This window comes from Botryllus schlosseri, chromosome 10, assembly GCF_051294905.1.
Source record: "Botryllus schlosseri isolate E-star chromosome 10, Bs_hap1, whole genome shotgun sequence".
NCBI classification, from domain to species: Eukaryota; Metazoa; Chordata; class Ascidiacea; order Stolidobranchia; family Styelidae; genus Botryllus; species Botryllus schlosseri.
In genome coordinates, this window is record NC_137245.1 from 1,301,139 (window position 1) to 1,324,318 (window position 23,180).

Sequence of the window (23,180 nt, forward strand, 5' to 3'; positions counted from 1 at the left end):
TGTCAGCTGTTTCCGTGCGGTGCATTGTATTCATAGTAGCCAGTGTAGTGTACGTCTGGTGGTAGTGTGCTATGAGCAACGTAACATGACAAGGTGCTTGGTTCGACACCGAAACGCTTGTTTTCTCGATATTGTCAAAGAAAAGAATATTATTCGAGGTAGCATGGTCGGTTAAATACATGGCATTCGGTGCCAAAGACTGTAACGATTATTGGCGCTAGCACGTTTATCAGGGCAAGGCAATTTTACCTCGACTATGCTGACTACGGTAAAATCACGTGGATGACATAAACATAATTAATTACGATAAAAACCCTCAAATGCCACTCAAACAGTCGCATACTTCACATTTTGAGTTGATTTCAATTTTTGAAAGTTCACCGGTCCGCCAAATATTTTTTGAAATTTTACCGGTTCACGAGATGAAAAAAGGTTGAGAGCCACTGCTAACCCAATTAATCGCTTTTCAACGCGGCTTTTGATAGGGTACCATACGTCCTCCGTTTTAGGGTTTTTGAAAATGTCCTCCGAGGATGCCTAAATGTCTTTCTTTTTGAGAATTTTGGTCAAATTTACGGCCAAATTCGTCTGAGATACCGTGAACCAGCACCGAAGTAACGCTCCGGCGGGTATTTCGGGAGCTGAGCAGGAAAGTTGACCTTTTTTAGTCAACCACCTGACAATGTGACAGAAAAACTGGATTTTGGGCACGAGCGGGAAAGTTGACCTTTTGACCTTTTACCATTTTTTAAGGATTTCTCTCCGGTATTGTAAGTTTGAAAATTTTGAAAAAGTGTCCTCCTTCCCGATTCCAAAGTATGCTTACCCGAGTTTTAATGCCATTTAATGGACTATTTACTCGAATATACAATTGATGAGTATATTCATATTGAAATGAACCCGAATATTATAGCTGCCACTCGTCAGGGGTAATCGTCAGCAACTAGTAGAGAATTGGAAAGAACATTGTATATCAACAATCGTATCACAAAATATGACGTCACCAGCATTAAATTTCGAATGAAAGAGCGTTCAATGTGCTATTTTTAGGTGGTTCGATTCGAAATCTGTATTGCTAATCCACCGAAATATTTGGGCTACCGTGAAAGCTGGCAGATTGGCGTAGGTGTTCCCTAAATTAGTGAAGGTTAAAGACCAATCCTATGACCGATGATTACTGATGCAAAGAATATCACAAATTATTCGTCGTCATCCTCAGCCTGTAAATTCTAGAATGCATCTTCATTCACCAATATTGTTATGTTCGTGCATTTACGTTTTAGTGTCGTACAACTCTTTCGTTCTATTGGATTAGTAATTACAGCCAATCATTATTTCCTCGTGAGTCGTGCTTGTATTTATACCCTGTGTTCTGTTGTCTCGTCGTCTTTCATTTAACTGAACTCTGGATCGTGTCGCTGCCTTAAAGTTATTCTGCTGTTAATATATACTGATTTCATATTGCAACCTCGTTGTATTGAGTTATTGTTCAACCAAGATCAAGAACATAACAATTGGTGTCAGAAGTCGGATTCATAGTTATTTCTGCGACGAACATATATCATGGAAGCAAGTATATTAAAGCTTCTAGAGAAGCAGCAGGAAATGATGGCGGAGCAACGCGCGCAGCACAAAGAAGAGATGGCACAGCACAAAGAAGATTTGAAGCAACAAGCGAAGCAGCAAGAGATGATGATGCAGCAACAGCAAAGCATGACGAAGCAATGGCGAAAGTCATGACAGAGATGGCGCAATTAACGCAGAGGTCGAGTCCCGGTGCGTCAACATCTGAAGCTACCGCTCCCAAGTTTGATTCATTTGTAAAATCAAAGGAGAAATGGGACCAGTATCTGCAACGATTCAACCATCACCTAGCAATTTACGGCATTTCCAACATGGAGAAGAAAAGAGCGTGTCTACTCTCATGGGTTGGACCTGAAACGTACTCGCTGTTACGTAATTTGTTTGGTGCTGCTGATGTCAGTGCGCAAACCTTCGATGCGTTGACTGAGAAGTTGTCGACACACTTCAAGGACTCCATTCATGTGCAAGCAGCCAGGTACGAATTTTACAACAGTAAAATGCAACCGGGACAATCGTACGCCGATTGGATCGCTACTCTACGCGGAATCTCCAAAGATTGCAACTTCATATGCTCAAGAGATGGCTGTGATCAGAGCTACGTTGATGAGCTAATGCGCGATCTCATCATTAAAGAAACGCCGCACGCGGATGTGAGACGGCATTGTCTAACACAAACCAATCCATCCCTTGACGACGTTCTCAAAGTAGCCGCAACATACGTGAGAACGTTGGAAACTGATAGGGTTATCCAAGGCGAGAGTAGCAGTATAGACGCTTCCATCGTCAACAAAATGACGGGAAGTTATCAGAAGGGGAAAAACCTTCCAAATCCAACCAAGGCAACTTCCCAGAAAGACTGAAATCCTGCAGCCGCTGTTTCATCGATCACCAGAGAAAAGACTGTCAATATCGACATTCAGTATGTCAGAAATGTGGTAGTAAAGGTCATATCAAACCTGTGTGCATGTCTACCAAACCTAGTATCACGCAACAGGTCACATCCGTCAATTTCTGCTCAGTGCCACTCCTCTCCTTCGACATCGATCTACTATATCGACGCGTAGGAAACCAGCTCTGGATCAACTCCAGCATCAACGGCATTCCGTTGCCGACACAGTGGGACACTGGTGCACCCTCCGCCATGGTGGGATTGACCGGGTACAAAACTTTGGGCTCTCCGAAACTCTCAGCATACCATTGCTCTTTCGTAGCGTACGGCGACAAGCCTCTGAAAGTGAAAGGTATTTGCACTGTAAGCGTGCAGGTGGGTTCTGAAGTTCGAGTTGGCTTAAAATTGGTGGTTCTCGACGAACACCTTGGGCAAAACATTTTTGGTCTCGATTGGAGCGATGCTTTCTCCATGACCGCTAAGGGGACGTCTGCTTTGGATGAAATTTCCTCGCAGATGGTCAAATCGCAATCATATGTAATACTATTGACATTTCTGATTCGAACGACAAATTGGTATCTTTTCAGTCCAAATTTTCCTCCGTCTTCTCTAATGTGTTAGGACGATGCACCAAGACAAAGGTGACAATTCACTTGAAACCTAATGCCAAGCCCGTATTTAACAAGCCGCACTACATTGCCTTTTACTATTGTTTTATTATCCGTTCTGCATTAGGGCTCTTCAAAAATGACTTTTTTTCTCAAATCGTACTGGCTACTTGATAAAATTGTTAGGTTACCTAATTTAAGCCTACACACAATTTGGATCAATTCCACCCACCAACCGATTTGCTACAGGAGAAGAAAGTTTCTATTTATTTTATAAAAATAAATAATAAAAAATTTAAAAATTTTCTGTTCACCCCATAAAAGTGTTGGGCTGTCTATAGAAACGATGCTCACCAAATTTGGTTCAATTCCAACCAGCGGAAGCAGAGTTATTGCCGTCGAAAAATTTGGATTTGAATAAAATAGTATTTACAGTGACCGATTCTTTGTTTATTTATTATAGTTGTGCTCACCGTAAATACTATTTTTATTCAAATCCAAATTTTTGAATCAGCTTTTTGAATCAGCTTCGATAAGCGAATATTTATTCAAACGGATTGTGTTTCAGAAATAAAAAGAATGTGGAGCATGATCGCAAAATTAGAGTTACATCCATTGATTGAAGGATCGAGTCCGTCAGAGGGTGGGTTTGTATACGTGGATGATTACGATAGCTATGAATTTCCTTCGGTGAGTTATGGGTCAATCGATTATAGTCGTTATTGTGTGTATATCTTTGTCAGTGTTGAGACAACTTGTTTCCTTGAGTGGAATCACCTTTTTCACATAGCATGACTTTTATGAAGTGAATTCCGAGTCGTCGAGTAGCCTACTCAGTGGTATAATATTTGTGATGAGTGGTGGTTTAGGGTTACCAAACGTCCTCCTTTAGGAGAAATTTTCCTCCTTTTACAGGTGAGATTTTGTCTTCTTTGATGAGAATTTTGGTCAAATTTACTGTAAAATTGGACTGCGATACCGTAAATCAACACCGAAGTAAAGCTCCGGCGGGTAGCCTTTTTCGGGAGCTGAGCCTGAAAGATGACCTTTTTTTGGTCAACCGACCACGAAGTGGGAAAAATTTGCCGTTTTTTCAAGATCTTTCTCCGGTATCCTAAGTTTGAAAATTTTGCAAATGCATCCTCCTTTCCCGGAATATGGTAACCCTGGCTTAGCTGCTAAGGCGTTGTGCACCAAAACCGTGTTTGCTGCTTATTCCAGAAATCCCTTGTCATGTGTCTCTTCCGGTCATCGAGTACTCAGTGTGTAGAGCAGTTGTTCTTAAAATGGGCGTGAAACCATCTGACGAAAGGCGCGAATCCGCCTGGGAGAACTGATGTTTCTTGACTCCGAATGAGTTGGATTTGCGCTAAAACTTTCGAGTTTCAACAATGGCAATAATCCTAGTAAAAATTCGATTTTAAATGTCATAATTGTGTCGTACCATCCACACACTAATACTGGATCTTCACCTATAATGAACCTTGCACTAATATGAAAATCTCCCTTAATGATGTGTAACTGGTGAATGCGTGTAGCTGGACAGGTACGTTTAAGCTGAACTCAAGTGGGGTAATAGCACTTTGCACATTGCACAAGAATATGTTTAACAAAATATTCATCTGGAAATTTTACCTCCAGCCATGTGTATAGCCCGAACTCAAAATTTAAGGACTGACTCAACAGTCATAACACTGACCAGACCAGTGAACAATGCGCAGTGCGCAGTAAAGCGGCAACACACCCCTACCTTGACTAAGCTATCTCAACAAAACTCGACCTCGAAAGACCACTAGACACGTAACCGTTAGTGCGGGGAGTAGTATAGTCGATCGGTCGCATGCGGCCATGGGGTTCTTATGGGCGGGGTGGCATGCGGCTGGAAAACCGGGGGTGGCATGCGGCTCTTATTTCATATGGCGGGGGTGGCATGCGGCTATTGCGTCTTATGGCGGGGGTGGCATGCGGCTCTTATTTCTTATGGGCGGGGTCGCATGCGGCTGGAAAACCGGGGGTGGCATGCGGCTATTTCGTCTTATGGCGGGGGTGGCATGCGGCTCTTATTTCTTATGGGCGGGGTGGCATGCGGCTGAGAAACTCGTGTTGACATATCGTACTTTCGGGTGTAGGCATCTCTCGCACATCGTACTTTCGCATGTCGTACTTTCGCGTATAGGCTGTGTTGGTGATTCGCTATGTGTTCTTATGGTTGCGTCGGCATATCGTACTTTCGGGTGTAGGCATCTCTCGCACATCGTACTTTCGCATGTCGTACTTTCACGTATAGGCTGTGTTGGTGATTCGCTATGTGTTCTTATGGGCGCGGTCGTGATTCGCACTTTCGGCCATCTCTCGCGTGGTGTTGAATATGTACGAGTCACCAACAATAACCGCACAAACGGAAACGTGGCTTGTTGTGAGGATTAAGCAGTGCGACCTATATTTCGAATGACCTGCGTGTGGAATTGTTTCACGGTCAACCGCGCACTATCGTATCGATTATTACACTAATCCAGTCAGCACTATTACATTCAGGAGTATTCAGTATTCAGCAGTGACACAAAAAGCAACCAGCAAATAACCACACTCGTAAATTAACACTTCAAAAAGTGTAAAATAGATTGCAAATCCCGCGATCGCTAACAAGATAATGTCTCGGGCATAACCATTTTAGTGACTTGGTGTTAAAGACATACCGATCGCTCACATGGTAATATTTCGGTACTTAGTTTGTCACAGAGCCGTCGCAGACGGTGATTCGAAAACCAACAATTTGACACTTTCTGGTGGTCGCTATATGTTTTGACACTTCGAACAGTGGCTGACTTTAGTTGCGCGATAAGAATTATGAGAATATTCAACCAATGTATCAATTTGCCAACTCGAAATGAAACTTACTACACAAACCAAGTTGATTCGTATCTGAATATGTTAATTCGGTACAATTCTAATTATTTTGAGAAATCTTTTCGTGATCTTTTGATTCGACCATTACTGACACCGACTTTCAGCCACATCGAATTATTCGCACATTCCACGCCGCTGTTTTCACACTTATAGAATCAATACCAACTATAATTCTACAAGAATCAAGAATCACAAGTATGTGCATTATACAGTTATTGTCTTTATCAACACGAAATCAAACTCTTAACAAAAACACGCATCTTATCACTCGTCAACTCTATCATGAAAAGCCTCGAGTCCTTATTATCAAAAATGTTATAGCGCGGTGTCGGAATCCATTCGCGGGATGTACTAAAGGTAAATCCAGATAATCCAAAATGAAATATTTGGACTTTGACATAATCTGAATTGAAATATATTGACAAACATGACTACCGACTTTGATCCAGTCACATTTCAAGATCATACTTTGAAACAATCCTTGAAACTTACAACTCTATTCACGATCCTGCTTTCCGTTTGTCAAAGAGATATTTCAACATCGTACCATACTCAAAAGAATTATTCACAACATTAACAATTGTTAAAAATCTAGTTTCACTTACTTGATTATATCACTTCAACTCATAAATTTGAAATAATTCATCCTGGTTGTACTCGTATGATCGGTCTTTTTTTATTCGATTGTAAAGGTCGTTACTATTATGAAGACAAAGTATTTACTAATCGGTGCATATACGATTTGACTTGAACATATTATATTTTGAGTATACGAGATTTGAATGTCTGAACAATAACTGACTAATAATTTATCACAATTAAATCCGTATATTACAGCGTAAAAGATATTTGAATGTCAGCAGTAGTAATAGATAGTGGGTCGCGACGCGGACCAATGGGCTTAGAGTATTTAATTACGTGACATCTCTTAGCCAATCAGAACGCAGAACATTGTGGGCGTGTTTCCAATACGAGAGAGGTTTTGGTTGTGTGAGAGATAGCATAGTTCCAGTTCAGTAACGCTGAGATATTATTACATCATTATTGCGTAAGTTGATTACCTTCATTATGATTGCGTATTGCAGTTGAAGCATGTCCAGTAATGATTACGTCATTATGATTGCGTAGTTGATTAATTTAGTTATTACGAGAGCGGCTTTGCTTAGTTCCAGTCCAGTAACGCTGAGATATGATAACGTCATTATTGCGTAAGTTGATCGCCTTATTTGTTATTGCAGTTGAACCAAGGCAATATATATAACGTGTAATATTTATTACATGATTATTCGCTGTACGCTATAGATTGAATATGTCCAAGATTACTGCTAATGATATATACGTCATAATGGATCGATTTGACCCGATGAGCTGGTATAGGTTTGCACGTCCCACGTGAACACTTGCTCATTGGAACTTAAGCCCAACGCCTCAACCACTCGGCCAACCCAGTAGTCATTTACGGCATTTAGCCTCAGCTATGCAACTAGTATTTATAGATAGCAGTGATATCCACCGAGTCATTTGCGTTTTTGATATTATAGAGTATACGATTGAATCGCTACGAGTAACGCACTGTTATCTAACTCATTGGGGAATAGATTTTTCAATGGAGTATTTAGAGCTAGCAATGCTGTATGGGATCCGCTAAGTTCGAACAGCTGCGTTTTGTTATTGTTGAGTATCGCACAGTTGTCATTAGGGAATACATTTTCAACGGTTTCGATACGCTTATTAGATAAACTGCGATTATGGCTTGATTAAGCCTGCCTCTTTCTGGATGTTTCGTGATGTGAAAAAATGGCTCTGAGATCATGGCTGAAAAGTACCCACTATCATTTGCCGGAAAAAACTGTTGTCGTAAAATTTGGAGATAAACTTTACGATCCGTCAGTAGAAGCGTTGAATAGTCATGGTCGTACACTCTTAGCGAAAAGAGTGGTTATGCACACCCCAAAAGGTGGTACACGAAAACAGAACTTACGTAACCCTGCCGTTGTATATGACCAGATTCACCCCCTTCCTTGCGGTGTACATCGGATATTTCAGCCTACCCATTAGAATTGATAGGGGTTCAATTTCAATATATACACCCTACTTGATATCCTGTATCTTCTTCCAAATGGCAAACTATTGCAAATAAACAGTCTTGATTGCATATATTCGATATCAATTCAGCCATAATAACATAAAATGGAAACATATTTCGTGAAATAACAAAAACAGAGATCCCAGCGACGGAGAAAAAAATTCACTGAAAATACTGCTTGAAGAACGTCGCTCATGTAATAGCGGGAAGTCGCCTCCTCCAGGTTTTCGCAAAACACTCTTGTACGGCGAAGGTTGAGTCACTATCTTCAGCAAGAACTTGTGGCATCATCCTGAAATCAAAATGCATATTCACAACCCAATTAACAGGCACATATGTTAACATGCATAACTTAAAGAAAGACCACATAAATAGAAGCCGTTACGAAGTATATATATTTTCACAAAGTACTTACAAAAAACCAGATGTTTCACTTGCTAAGGCATTGCAGCACAGACTGTGGCCCGATAGGATGAACTTACCGCTATAGGAAACATATTCACACACGATCACTGTACGTGTGGGCAATTAGGCATCGACAAGATGGAAATTTATGGATAGTTTTCATGAAAACCGCCTGTAACAGGCAGACTTGGACAACTAGAAAACGTTCCGTTTTTCCAAATTAGATTGGAATTAGATTACAACTACAAGTTTTTTTTCCGAATTAGAGTAGAATTAAAATTATAGCTACACAGTTTGAAATTAGATTAAAATTATAATTCTAGCTAACAGGGTTTTTTTCCAAATTAGATTAGAATTAGAATTACTGAAATCGCGAAAAGTTGAATCAAACTCCGTTAATATCAAATCATAGTTCATCTTATGAGCATGAGAATAGCAAATGTCTGTACACTGTACAGTAGGGGTGTTCAAAAATGACTTTTTCTTCCAAATTCTATTGGCTACTTGATAAAATCGTTAGGTTACCTAATTGAAGCCTGCACACCAGATTTTATTCGATTCCAACCAGTAGCCGCATTGCTACAGTAGAAGAAAGTTTTTTTATTTATTATATGAAAATGAATAAAAAAAGATTTAAAATTTTCTGTTCACCCCATTAAATTGTTAGGTTGTCTATAGAAACAATGCTCAACCGATTTGGCTCAATTCCAACCAGTGAAAGCGGAGTTATTGGCGTCGTAAAATTTTGGATTTGAATAAAATAGTATTTACGGTGACCGATTCTTAATCATTTATTACAATTGTGCCCACCGTAAATAATAATTTAGTCAAATCCAAATTTTTCGACTGGTTTGAATTGAGCGAAATTTGGTGGGCATCGTTTCTATAGACAACCTTACAATTTCGTGGGTGAACAGAAAATTTCGAATTTTTTTTACTAATTTTTAAATAATAAATAAAAAACTTTCTTCTCCTGTAGCAATGCGGCTACTGGTTGGAATTGAACCAAATTTGGTGTGTAGGCTTCAATTCGGTAATCTAACAATTTTATCAAGTAGCCAGTAGAATTTGAGAATAAGAAGTCATTTTTAACACCCCTACTGTACAGCAAGCTTGGCTTGTTTCGCACTATACAGTTCTCCTGTAGCATTTCCACTTTTTCCAGGAAAACCAGACATTAGATTAGAATTAAAATTAGACCATAGAAAGATTTCATACATTCGATTAGAATTGGAATTAGAGCATAGACATTGCGCATTACGCAACGCTCAGCGTTGGATGAATATTCTGTTTAGAGATAAATTTGCAATAAAACGTACATTTCGATCACATCATTTTTATGCTTGGGAGATATTATTAACTATACATGTGTATTTGATTGTGTAAAATGTGTTATAGAAGTCAGTCGACGGAAGTGAATAAACAAGTCTGAACATGTATATTACAGCATATTAGAGATAGATTGTGCAATAACCGTTTTCGCTGAGTCATAAAACAAAACAAAATGGGAAGTAGGAGTGATTTGCTAGTTTGACGCACGTGAAATCGATATCATTATAGCGTTCATTTCATAAAAAGTCAATTTTGACTTGCATAAATCATCCTCGAGACTACTCAAGGGTTAAATTACACTCAAAAGCTACGCAATACGCTAATTTAGTATTCTAGAACTACTGAATTTTTTCGAAATCTACAACTAGAACTATAATTACTCATTTTTCAATATCCGTAACTAAAACTAGCTTTTCCAAATTATAAAAACCGTAGTCAATGTGTATGACAGCTTTGGGTGTAAATCAAGAAGTAAGCATAAAATAGGTGTCTACTATACTCGATAATGTTACATTGAATTCAACATCTTTATAACGAAACCGCTTGGAGACTGCGTTTAGCACAGTGCGATATCGCTCAAATATTCCATTAGCATCTCATCGTAAGGAGTCAGACTCGAGTCACGATTTTCTGATAACGTTCATTGTAATTTTGAAATCTGTGGTTAACAACACTTTAATATTTTCAAATCCAAATCCTGTTCCTGCGGAAATCTTTCCGACTATATTCGCATTGGGCATTACGCAACGTTCAGCGTTGGATGAATATTCTGTTTAGAGATAAATTTGTAATAGAACGTACATTTCGACCACATCATTTTGATGCTTGAGAGATATTATTAACTGCACATGTGTATTTGATTGTGTAAAATGTGTTATAAAAGTCAGTCGACGGAAGTGAATAAACAAGTCTGATGTACACCTACAATCTACATGACTATACATTATGCTTAAATAATTATACAATTGAATAGTATATTCATATTGAAATGAACTCCAATATTTTCGGCTGACACTCGTCAGGGGTAATCGTCAGCAACTAGTAGAGAATTGGAAAGAACATTGTATATCAACAATCGTATCACAAAATAGGTACCAATAGCTGTTGGGATCAATAATAGCTCAAACAGGGATCCGAATACGCTTCCGAATAAACCTTCGACTGTTTTACCCATGCATTAGCTTGCAAATGTAATCTAATATTAGGTTGTTTGTCAGCCTTAAATTCAGTGACGTAAATATCCTTGTTTTGACACCGCTGTCTAAATGTCATAAATTACCCCACTCGCCTCACGTGCATCCACCAAACAATACCTTCGCTAATTAGTATTAATATTGTTCCACGCACTAGCTCGCAAATGTAGTCTAATATTAGGTGTTTTGTCAGCCTTTTCGTTTCACAATATCGGAGTGAATATTAGCGTTATAATTCATTAAGTTGTAGTAGGCAACTGTAATAGCATCTGTATTGCATCCGGTTTCTATGCATCGGATATCGAGGGCTCAGTTGGACTATAGATTACTAACCTACGGATAGATACGCAAGTCCCGTCGTTACGCTCCGGCAAGCAGTTACACTTGTTGCTGAGCAATCCAAAAGCAGCATAATTGGTGGAGGTATAGCTTGCGGCCCGAGGGCTGAAATGTGATGGAACTGGTCTTAATCGAGAGCTACTGCCTCACTGATTCCGAAAATACAAATTAAAATCGTGCCGGGATATGGAACCACCTCAAAACAGCCCTCAAAATCTGAAAATCGGCATTGTTCCAACAATGGCACCACCGCAACAGGATGAACATAACAATGGCCAATTTCGTCAAGCGATTGTTCAGAACAATGCCGATTTTCAGACTTTGAGGGATGGTTTGACATGGTTCCATTTCCTGACAAGATTTTAATTTGTATTCTCAGAATCAGTGCGACAGTAGCTCTCGATTAAGACCAGTTTCAATAAATTTCACCCCTCAGGCCGCAAGTTGTGACACCACCAATTATGCTGCTTTTAGATTGCTTAGCAATAAGTGTAACTGCTTGCCGGAGCGTAACGACGGGACTTGCGTATCTATCCGTAGGTTAGTAATCTATAGTTTGACCACACCTGCTCTAAACCATAACCATAACAACTTGAGTAAGTACTGTCACTAGGCAAACCCTAGCAGAGTTATGCTCAAATTATATCAAATATTGCATGGAATATGGCAAATGAACACGCTAAGTATTATCAAGTGAAGGAAAACGAACGCCCAATTCCCTCTAGATACATATTTATTCGGAAAATATCTCCTTACCGGGTGAGTACAGTTGCTTTCTCAAGGTCTTCCTATCTTCCCCACTCAAGCGCGGTAAGACTAGTTTGACTTCGCGGCATTCAGGATTATATCTCACGAAGCTCTGAATGGAATTCACGTATTCCACGTCGACTATCGTTCTGTTGCTATCACTGAGGTCGATTGCCTTTAGCTGTTCATTGAATAATAGGCGATTTAGATCAATTAAAAAATACAGAAACGAACTGCATCGCTACATCGGGATCTACTATTGAGCAGAAAGATCTTACTGTAGCGCATCGCTTTCCCGTCTCTTCGCTCAGATTCCTGATTTGCATGGAAAGCATCTTGCAATTACTCAGATTAAATTCTTCCACGCGGGAATTGCACAGGACTTTAGTTAGTGTTTTGTAGCAGGATGAAATGCCAGGATTTCTACTTAAATCCAGCGAATGCAGCTAAAACATGGTGTAATGTTCAAATATTTTACGAGACTACAAACGACTAGACACCTGTAATAGATTAGTCATAATATTATTTATCAACAGTTGAGCAATTTTTGCGATTTCTGCTCCTAATAGCAAAACTGATGCAACACCGAAGACAATAATGAAGCTCGAAAGGTTATTGAAGAAACCATCTAAACTAGCTTTAAAATGAATGAACGATTGAAAAAACCTCTTGCTTAGAAGCAGTGATAGTATTTATTTTCAGATGTGATCATAAACACTTTATTGATGATAAAAGTTCTATCGATCGCTGAAATGTCATGCTTGAATATGACTAAAACTCACATAAGCATGACACTGCGATTGATTATTTCAGTTAGAAAACATAACGGATCTTGTTCAAATGATCACCTCATGAATTCCGAGTCCTTTATTTAATGAGATTAGTGAGTCTTCGTCCAATTCGCAAGCTGAAAGTCGAACGTTTTTCGTGTTATGCTTTCTTACAAAGCATCCAACTTCTTTCAAACCTGTCGGTTCCATATCCGTATTATAACTCAGATCAAGGTTTTCGACCTACAAATACAGTAATTTATTTCAAAATGACACACAAAACTATAGAAACGAGTGAGTACCTTGATAGAAGCAAAACTTTCAAAAGCGCGCATTTCCTCGGGTGTAAGGTCACACCCCTTCATGATAAGAGTAACCGCTTTGTCTTTACAAAGTAAGGCAGGCAGCGCGGTCATACACTCTTCATCCAGCTGATTGTAGCTGATGTCAAGATATTGGAGCTGAACGAATATAGGAAACTGTCAATTTACGATCAGCGTTGATCAGATATAAAACATTTCAAACTGATAACAGAAAAAAATGTTGATTAGCCACTCACGTCATAATATACGCGAAATGTGCTAAGATTAAACTAGAATTTGCTCTATCCATCCATCTCCGCACAATCGCTCATACAGAATGTGATCATTAACGACTATACCCAGCAATAATCGCGCATACCTTACTGTTTTTGAGCTGTAGAGCAACGAAATCTTTTGACTGCAAGTGCGAGTTCACAAGTGACAAATAGGTTAGATCGTTCGAAATAATAGTCGCGAGTTGCGTAAAGTTAATGTTTTCCCCGTAGCTGAGATTGAGGTTTCGTAATTTCACCTATAGGAATGAGGTATTAGGAAATCTCACTTCGAGAGGTTCTATACTAGATTAGCGCCTAGCTTTTCCATCATCAATACCTGATGCCGCCTGATAAGTTGATCCAAAATGATTAGAAAATCTTCGGATCCATCACTTTCTTCCAGATTGAGCTCCGTCGAACCACACTCCTTCATCAACTCGCATATTACTGGGAGGAGTTTTTCAATGTCGTCGTGTGCTGTAACGCTGAGTTTTCTTATTTCGACCTGAACGAGCGCAAAACTTAACGCATAAAACGCTAAATGAGCTATGAACAGTTTAACACTGATCAACTTTGGCTATAGCCTATCTAATAAGGCTATTGAGACTGATTCCTATACAAGTAGCAATTGAGCATTGTTCGCTACGTTACCTTCAATTCTCGCCTTAACACATTAGTAATAGGGAACAACGCGATTACGATGAAAGTTATTTTAAAGTCGTATCTGAATATTATACAGATAACATACTTATATTGAACGTGAATTTATAATGATCAGTGACTACGAGTGGAATGTGTGAATGCGTTTACCACAAATTCAAATCCACGAATTTTATCCAGTAGTATCTTCACGAGGTTTTCATTAAGATCGCATTGACGAAATTCTAACTCATACACGCGACATTGCTGAATAAGACCATTCGCGATATTATGTATATCCAATTCAGTCGTAGTTTGGTGAAAGAGCCCATAAGGAATTTTCACTTCACCATGATCCGTAAGTACTAATTGATGGTACATCCTCTTTTCAGCTTGAAGATGTAAACTATAAAATGTTGTATGCCGCCCTGATGAGTTTAATTATAATATACTTATCATGTTACAGTGATTTTTCAATAACGAAACTCTTTTACAGCATAAGCAGAGTAATTTCATAATAAACATAAAATACCTGCTGTCGATGATTTGTACTAATTTGCGGTGTGTTCAATTAACTCATGCGGCTCTAAAATATAGTAAGCAGGGCGATGGGTCTTCGTTGAGTTGAATAAACATAAAAAATATTTCCGCGCCCTCGGTTGTAGGGTTAGGAGGAATTAGGTTTAGGAGGGCGCGGAAATATTTTTTATGTTTATTCAACTCAACGAAGACCCATCGCCCTGCTTACTATATTTTAGAGCCGCATGAGTTAATTGAACACACCGCAAATTAGTACAAATCATCGACAGCAGGTATTTTATGTTTATTATGAAATTACTCTGCTTATGCTGTAAAAGAGTTTCGTTATTGAAAAATCACTGTAACATGATAAGTATATTATAATTAAACTCATCAGGGCGGCATACAACATTTTATAGTTTACATCTTCAAGCTGAAAAGAGGATGTACCATCAATTAGTACTTACGGATCATGGTGAAGTGAAAATTCCTTATGGGCTCTTTCACCAAACTACGACTGAATTGGATATACATAATATCGCGAATGGTCTTATTCAGCAATGTCGCGTGTATGAGTTAGAATTTCGTCAATGCGATCTCAATGAAAACCTCGTAAAGATACTACTGGATAAAATTCGTGGATTTGAATTTGTGGTAAACGCATTCACACATTCCACTCGTAGTCACTGATCATTATAAATTCACGTTCAATATAAGTATGTTATCTGTATAATATTCAGATACGACTTTAAAATAACTTTCATCGTAATCGCGTTGTTCCCTATTACTAATGTGTTAAGGCGAGAATTGAAGGTAACGTAGCGAACAATGCTCAATTGCTACTTGTATAGGAATCAGTCTCAATAGCCTTATTAGATAGGCTATAGCCAAAGTTGATCAGTGTTAAACTGTTCATAGCTCATTTAGCGTTTTATGCGTTAAGTTTTGCGCTCGTTCAGGTCGAAATAAGAAAACTCAGCGTTACAGCACACGACGACATTGAAAAACTCCTCCCAGTAATATGCGAGTTGATGAAGGAGTGTGGTTCGACGGAGCTCAATCTGGAAGAAAGTGATGGATCCGAAGATTTTCTAATCATTTTGGATCAACTTATCAGGCGGCATCAGGTATTGATGATGGGAAAAGCTAGGCGCTAATCTAGTATAGAACCTCTCGAAGTGAGATTTCCTAATACCTCATTCCTATCGGTGAAATTACGAAACCTCAATCTCAGCTACGGGGAAAACATTAACTTTACGCAACTCGCGACTATTATTTCGAACGATCTAACCTATTTGTCACTTGTGAACTCGCACTTGCAGTCAAAAGATTTCGTTGCTCTACAGCTCAAAAACAGTAAGGTATGCGCGATTATTGCTGGGTATAGTCGTTAATGATCACATTCTGTATGAGCGATTGTGCGGAGATGGATGGATAGAGCAAATTCTAGTTTAATCTTAGCACATTTCGCGTATATTATGACGTGAGTGGCTAATCAACATTTTTTTCTGTTATCAGTTTGAAATGTTTTATATCTGATCAACGCTGATCGTAAATTGACAGTTTCCTATATTCGTTCAGCTCCAATATCTTGACATCAGCTACAATCAGCTGGATGAAGAGTGTATGACCGCGCTGCCTGCCTTACTTTGTAAAGACAAAGCGGTTACTCTTATCATGAAGGGGTGTGACCTTACACCCGAGGAAATGCGCGCTTTTGAAAGTTTTGCTTCTATCAAGGTACTCACTCGTTTCTATAGTTTTGTGTGTCATTTTGAAATAAATTACTGTATTTGTAGGTCGAAAACCTTGATCTGAGTTATAATACGGATATGGAACCGACAGGTTTGAAAGAAGTTGGATGCTTTGTAAGAAAGCATAACACGAAAAACGTTCGACTTTCAGCTTGCGAATTGGACGAAGACTCACTAATCTCATTAAATAAAGGACTCGGAATTCATGAGGTGATCATTTGAACAAGATCCGTTATGTTTTCTAACTGAAATAATCAATCGCAGTGTCATGCTTATGTGAGTTTTAGTCATATTCAAGCATGACATTTCAGCGATCGATAGAACTTTTATCATCAATAAAGTGTTTATGATCACATCTGAAAATAAATACTATCACTGCTTCCAAGCAAGAGGTTTTTTCAATCGTTCATTCATTTTAAAGCTAGTTTAGATGGTTTCTTCAATAACCTTTCGAGCTTCATTATTGTCTTCGGTGTTGCATCAGTTTTGCTATTAGGAGCAGAAATCGCAAAAATTGCTCAACTGTTGATAAATAATATTATGACTAATCTATTACAGGTGTCTAGTCGTTTGTAGTCTCGTAAAATATTTGAACATTACACCATGTTTTAGCTGCATTCGCTGGATTTAAGTAGAAATCCTGGCATTTCATCCTGCTACAAAACACTAACTAAAGTCCTGTGCAATTCCCGCGTGGAAGAATTTAATCTGAGTAATTGCAAGATGCTTTCCATGCAAATCAGGAATCTGAGCGAAGAGACGGGAAAGCGATGCGCTACAGTAAGATCTTTCTGCTCAATAGTAGATCCCGATGTAGCGATGCAGTTCGTTTCTGTATTTTTTAATTGATCTAAATCGCCTATTATTCAATGAACAGCTAAAGGCAATCGACCTCAGTGATAGCAACAGAACGATAGTCGACGTGGAATACGTGAATTCCATTCAGAGCTTCGTGAGATATAATCCTGAATGCCGCGAAGTCAAACTAGTCTTACCGCGCTTGAGTGGGGAAGATAGGAAGACCTTGAGAAAGCAACTGTACTCACCCGGTAAGGAGATATTTTCCGAATAAATATGTATCTAGAGGGAATTGGGCGTTCGTTTTCCTTCACTTGATAATACTTAGCGTGTTCATTTGCCATATTCCATGCAATATTTGATATAATTTGAGCATAACTCTGCTAGGGTTTGCCTAGTGACAGTACTTACTCAAGTTGTTATGGTTATGGTTTAGAGCAGGTGTGGTCAAACTATAGATTACTAACCTACGGATAGATACGCAAGTCCCGTCGTTACGCTCCGGCAAGCAGTTACACTTATTGCTAAGCAATCTAAAAGCAGCATAATTGGTGGTGTCACAACTTGCGGCCTGAGGGGTGAAATTTATTGAAACTGGTCTTAATCGAGAGCTACTGTCGCACTGATTCTGAGAATACAAATTAAAATCTTGTCAGGAAATGGAACCATGTCAAACCATCCCTCAAAGTCTGAAAATCGGCATTGTTCTGAACAATCGCTTGACGAAATTGGCCATTGTTATGTTCATCCTGTTGCGGTGGTGCCATTGTTGGAACAATGCCGATTTTCAGATTTTGAGGGCTGTTTTGAGGTGGTTCCATATCCCGGCACGATTTTAATTTGTATTTTCGGAATCAGTGAGGCAGTAGCTCTCGATTAAGACCAGTTCCATCACATTTCAGCCCTCGGGCCGCAAGCTATACCTCCACCAATTATGCTGCTTTTGGATTGCTCAGCAACAAGTGTAACTGCTTGCCGGAGCGTAACGACGGGACTTGCGTATCTATCCGTAGGTTAGTAATCTATAGTCCAACTGAGCCCTCGATATCCGATGCATAGAAACCGGATGCAATACAGATGCTATTACAGTTGCCTACTACAACTTAATGAATTATAACGCTAATATTCACTCCGATATTGTGAAACGAAAAGGCTGACAAAACACCTAATATTAGACTACATTTGCGAGCTAGTGCGTGGAACAATATTAATACTAATTAGCGAAGGTATTGTTTGGTGGATGCACGTGAGGCGAGTGGGGTAATTTATGACATTTAGACAGCGGTGTCAAAACAAGGATATTTACGTCACTGAATTTAAGGCTGACAAACAACCTAATATTAGATTACATTTGCAAGCTAATGCATGGGTAAAACAGTCGAAGGTTTATTCGGAAGCGTATTCGGATCCCTGTTTGAGCTATTATTGATCCCAACAGCTATTGGTACCTATTTTGTGATACGATTGTTGATATACAATGTTCTTTCCAATTCTCTACTAGTTGCTGACGATTACCCCTGACGAGTGTCAGCCGAAAATATTGGAGTTCATTTCAATATGAATATACTATTCAATTGTATAATTATTTAAGCATAATGTATAGTCATGTAGATTGTAGGTGTACATCAGACTTGTTTATTCACTTCCGTCGACTGACTTTTATAACACATTTTACACAATCAAATACACATGTGCAGTTAATAATATCTCTCAAGCATCAAAATGATGTGGTCGAAATGTACGTTCTATTACAAATTTATCTCTAAACAGAATATTCATCCAACGCTGAACGTTGCGTAATGCCCAATGCGAATATAGTCGGAAAGATTTCCGCAGGAACAGGATTTGGATTTGAAAATATTAAAGTGTTGTTAACCACAGATTTCAAAATTACAATGAACGTTATCAGAAAATCGTGACTCGAGTCTGACTCCTTACGATGAGATGCTAATGGAATATTTGAGCGATATCGCACTGTGCTAAACGCAGTCTCCAAGCGGTTTCGTTATAAAGATGTTGAATTCAATGTAACATTATCGAGTATAGTAGACACCTATTTTATGCTTACTTCTTGATTTACACCCAAAGCTGTCATACACATTGACTACGGTTTTTATAATTTGGAAAAGCTAGTTTTAGTTACGGATATTGAAAAATGAGTAATTATAGTTCTAGTTGTAGATTTCGAAAAAATTCAGTAGTTCTAGAATACTAAATTAGCGTATTGCGTAGCTTTTGAGTGTAATTTAACCCTTGAGTAGTCTCGAGGATGATTTATGCAAGTCAAAATTGACTTTTTATGAAATGAACGCTATAATGATATCGATTTCACGTGCGTCAAACTAGCAAATCACTCCTACTTCCCATTTTGTTTTGTTTTATGACTCAGCGAAAACGGTTATTGCACAATCTATCTCTAATATGCTGTAATATACATGTTCAGACTTGTTTATTCACTTCCGTCGACTGACTTCTATAACACATTTTACACAATCAAATACACATGTATAGTTAATAATATCTCCCAAGCATAAAAATGATGTGATCGAAATGTACGTTTTATTGCAAATTTATCTCTAAACAGAATATTCATCCAACGCTGAGCGTTGCGTAATGCGCAATGTCTATGCTCTAATTCCAATTCTAATCGAATGTATGAAATCTTTCTATGGTCTAATTTTAATTCTAATCTAATGTCTGGTTTTCCTGGAAAAAGTGGAAATGCTACAGGAGAACTGTATAGTGCGAAACAAGCCAAGCTTGCTGTACAGTAGGGGTGTTAAAAATGACTTCTTATTCTCAAATTCTACTGGCTACTTGATAAAATTGTTAGATTACCGAATTGAAGCCTACACACCAAATTTGGTTCAATTCCAACCAGTAGCCGCATTGCTACAGGAGAAGAAAGTTTTTTATTTATTATTTAAAAATTAGTAAAAAAAATTCGAAATTTTCTGTTCACCCACGAAATTGTAAGGTTGTCTATAGAAACGATGCCCACCAAATTTCGCTCAATTCAAACCAGTCGAAAAATTTGGATTTGACTAAATTATTATTTACGGTGGGCACAATTGTAATAAATGATTAAGAATCGGTCACCGTAAATACTATTTTATTCAAATCCAAAATTTTACGACGCCAATAACTCCGCTTTCACTGGTTGGAATTGAGCCAAATCGGTTGAGCATTGTTTCTATAGACAACCTAACAATTTAATGGGGTGAACAGAAAATTTTAAATCTTTTTTTATTCATTTTCATATAATAAATAAAAAAACTTTCTTCTACTGTAGCAATGCGGCTACTGGTTGGAATCGAATAAAATCTGGTGTGCAGGCTTCAATTAGGTAACCTAACGATTTTATCAAGTAGCCAATAGAATTTGGAAGAAAAAGTCATTTTTGAACACCCCTACTGTACAGTGTACAGACATTTGCTATTCTCATGCTCATAAGATGAACTATGATTTGATATTAACGGAGTTTGATTCAACTTTTCGCGATTTCAGTAATTCTAATTCTAATCTAATTTGGAAAAAAACCCTGTTAGCTAGAATTATAATTTTAATCTAATTTCAAACTGTGTAGCTATAATTTTAATTCTACTCTAATTCGGAAAAAAAACTTGTAGTTGTAATCTAATTCCAATCTAATTTGGAAAAAGGGAACGTTTTCTAGTTGTCCAAGTCTGCCTGTTACAGGCGGTTTTCATGAAAACTATCCATAAATTTCCATCTTGTCGATGCCTAATTGCCCACACGTACAGTGATCGTGTGTGAATATGTTTCCTATAGCGGTAAGTTCACCCTATCGGGCCACAGTCTGTGCTGCAATGCCTTAGCAAGTGAAACATCTGGTTTTTTGTAAGTACTTTGTGAAAATATATATACTTCGTAACGGCTTCTATTTATGTGGTCTTTCTTTAAGTTATGCATGTTAACATATGTGCCTGTTAATTGGGTTGTGAATATGCATTTTGATTTCAGGATGATGCCACAAGTTCTTGCTGAAGATAGTGACTCAACCTTCGCCGTACAAGAGTGTTTTGCGAAAACCTGGAGGAGGCGACTTCCCGCTATTACATGAGCGACGTTCTTCAAGCAGTATTTTCAGTGAATTTTTTTCTCCGTCGCTGGGATCTCTGTTTTTGTTATTTCACGAAATATGTTTCCATTTTATGTTATTATGGCTGAATTGATATCGAATATATGCAATCAAGACTGTTTATTTGCAATAGTTTGCCATTTGGAAGAAGATACAGGATATCAAGTAGGGTGTATATATTGAAATTGAACCCCTATCAATTCTAATGGGTAGGCTGAAATATCCGATGTACACCGCAAGGAAGGGGGTGAATCTGGTCATATACAACGGCAGGGTTACGTAAGTTCTGTTTTCGTGTACCACCTTTTGGGGTGTGCATAACCACTCTTTTCGCTAAGAGTGTACGACCATGACTATTCAACGCTTCTACTGACGGATCGTAAAGTTTATCTCCAAATTTTACGACAACAGTTTTTTCCGGCAAATGATAGTGGGTACTTTTCAGCCATGATCTCAGAGCCATTTTTTCACATCACGAAACATCCAGAAAGAGGCAGGCTTAATCAAGCCATAATCGCAGTTTATCTAATAAGCGTATCGAAACCGTTGAAAATGTATTCCCTAATGACAACTGTGCGATACTCAACAATAACAAAACGCAGCTGTTCGAACTTAGCGGATCCCATACAGCATTGCTAGCTCTAAATACTCCATTGAAAAATCTATTCCCCAATGAGTTAGATAACAGTGCGTTACTCGTAGCGATTCAATCGTATACTCTATAATATCAAAAACGCAAATGACTCGGTGGATATCACTGCTATCTATAAATACTAGTTGCATAGCTGAGGCTAAATGCCGTAAATGACTACTGGGTTGGCCGAGTGGTTGAGGCGTTGGGCTTAAGTTCCAATGAGCAAGTGTTCACGTGGGACGTGCAAACCTATACCAGCTCATCGGGTCAAATCGATCCATTATGACGTATATATCATTAGCAGTAATCTTGGACATATTCAATCTATAGCGTACAGCGAATAATCATGTAATAAATATTACACGTTATATATATTGCCTTGGTTCAACTGCAATAACAAATAAGGCGATCAACTTACGCAATAATGACGTTATCATATCTCAGCGTTACTGGACTGGAACTAAGCAAAGCCGCTCTCGTAATAACTAAATTAATCAACTACGCAATCATAATGACGTAATCATTACTGGACATGCTTCAACTGCAATACGCAATCATAATGAAGGTAATCAACTTACGCAATAATGATGTAATAATATCTCAGCGTTACTGAACTGGAACTATGCTATCTCTCACACAACCAAAACCTCTCTCGTATTGGAAACACGCCCACAATGTTCTGCGTTCTGATTGGCTAAGAGATGTCACGTAATTAAATACTCTAAGCCCATTGGTCCGCGTCGCGACCCACTATCTATTACTACTGTCAGAAACTCGGTAAGGTCATAGTTACTACCACATTACCTAATTTACCCGACCAACTCGTCATGATCATTCCTGAAATCAACACAAACATGACTACTGACTTGAGTTAACCACAAAACAGCATCAAGTTTTAAATCTACTTGTAGCTTACGGATTATTTGAATGTTGGTTATGTTTCGTTGTAATTGAGTGTATGGAAATAGTATTACGTCTCGACATCTTACCATCTTACGGTATTCAAAGAGTCAATCACAAAGACATTGTCAAGTAAATCCGTTTGTAACTTACCCGACCAACTCAAACAGTATCAGTATGAAAAACAGCCAAGCATACACGAGTCCTTACAATCACTAAAACCTAAAATCCACAACGAGTTCGGTTGCACTCATATACCGCCAACTCTTATATTTTTGTTCAACTGTAAAAGCAATTACTACTTGGTATACTCTGTAACATAAAGTAATTACTTCTCAGTGTCGGCGACTTGAGATTAACATAATATGTTTGAGTATACGAGACTTGAAAGTCTGAC

At 38.5% G+C, this 23,180-nt stretch overlaps 2 protein-coding genes across 9 annotated transcripts; one reads left to right on the plus strand and one right to left on the minus strand.

Moving 5' to 3' along the window:
- Positions 1-8,060: 8,060 nt before the first annotated feature.
- On the minus strand, positions 8,061-14,180 carry LOC145448864 (uncharacterized). 4 transcript variants are annotated; one of them, XM_080327313.1, is made up of 8 exons: positions 13,775-14,179; positions 13,542-13,694; positions 13,163-13,321; positions 13,058-13,103; positions 12,939-12,997; positions 12,369-12,536; positions 12,100-12,271; positions 8,063-8,366 (listed from the first exon to the last, which is right to left on the minus strand). In XM_080327313.1, the coding sequence occupies exons 1-8, from the start codon at positions 13,868-13,870 to the stop codon at positions 8,362-8,364; spliced, it is 858 nt and encodes a 285-aa protein (XP_080183439.1). In that variant the 5' UTR covers positions 13,871-14,179; the 3' UTR covers positions 8,063-8,361. The 4 variants fall into 4 exon arrangements, with proteins under 4 accessions (XP_080183441.1, XP_080183440.1, XP_080183439.1 ...); XM_080327315.1 differs by lacking the exon at positions 12,369-12,536 and having other exon boundaries at positions 8,061-8,366; positions 13,775-14,180; XM_080327312.1 differs by having other exon boundaries at positions 12,939-13,103.
- A 1,122-nt stretch (positions 14,181-15,302) lies between these two features.
- On the plus strand, positions 15,303-21,368 carry LOC145448658 (uncharacterized). 5 transcript variants are annotated; one of them, XM_080327108.1, is made up of 7 exons: positions 15,304-15,956; positions 16,177-16,335; positions 16,395-16,440; positions 16,501-16,559; positions 16,962-17,129; positions 17,227-17,398; positions 21,132-21,368. In XM_080327108.1, the coding sequence occupies exons 2-7, from the start codon at positions 16,222-16,224 to the stop codon at positions 21,134-21,136; spliced, it is 564 nt and encodes a 187-aa protein (XP_080183234.1). In that variant the 5' UTR covers positions 15,304-15,956; positions 16,177-16,221; the 3' UTR covers positions 21,137-21,368. The 5 variants fall into 5 exon arrangements, with proteins under 5 accessions (XP_080183236.1, XP_080183235.1, XP_080183234.1 ...); XM_080327110.1 differs by lacking the exon at positions 16,962-17,129 and having other exon boundaries at positions 15,303-15,956; XM_080327106.1 differs by having other exon boundaries at positions 16,395-16,559.
- The last annotated feature ends 1,812 nt before the right edge of the window (positions 21,369-23,180 follow it).

Coding starts and splice junctions, on each gene's coding strand:
- LOC145448658 (XM_080327106.1), top strand. CDS start 16,222: ATGACCGCGCTGCCTGCCTTACTTTGTAAAGACAAAGCGGTTACTCTT. Junction 16,560..16,961: donor AAGGACTCGGAATTCATGAG/GTGATCATTTGA, acceptor ACCATGTTTTAG/CTGCATTCGCTGGATTTAAG. Junction 17,130..17,226: donor CGGGAAAGCGATGCGCTACA/GTAAGATCTTTC, acceptor TTCAATGAACAG/CTAAAGGCAATCGACCTCAG.
- LOC145448864 (XM_080327312.1), bottom strand. CDS start 13,870: ATGAAGGAGTGTGGTTCGACGGAGCTCAATCTGGAAGAAAGTGATGGA. Junction 13,104..13,162: donor AAAGTTTTGCTTCTATCAAG/GTACTCACTCGT, acceptor CTGTATTTGTAG/GTCGAAAACCTTGATCTGAG. Junction 12,272..12,368: donor CGGGAAAGCGATGCGCTACA/GTAAGATCTTTC, acceptor TTCAATGAACAG/CTAAAGGCAATCGACCTCAG.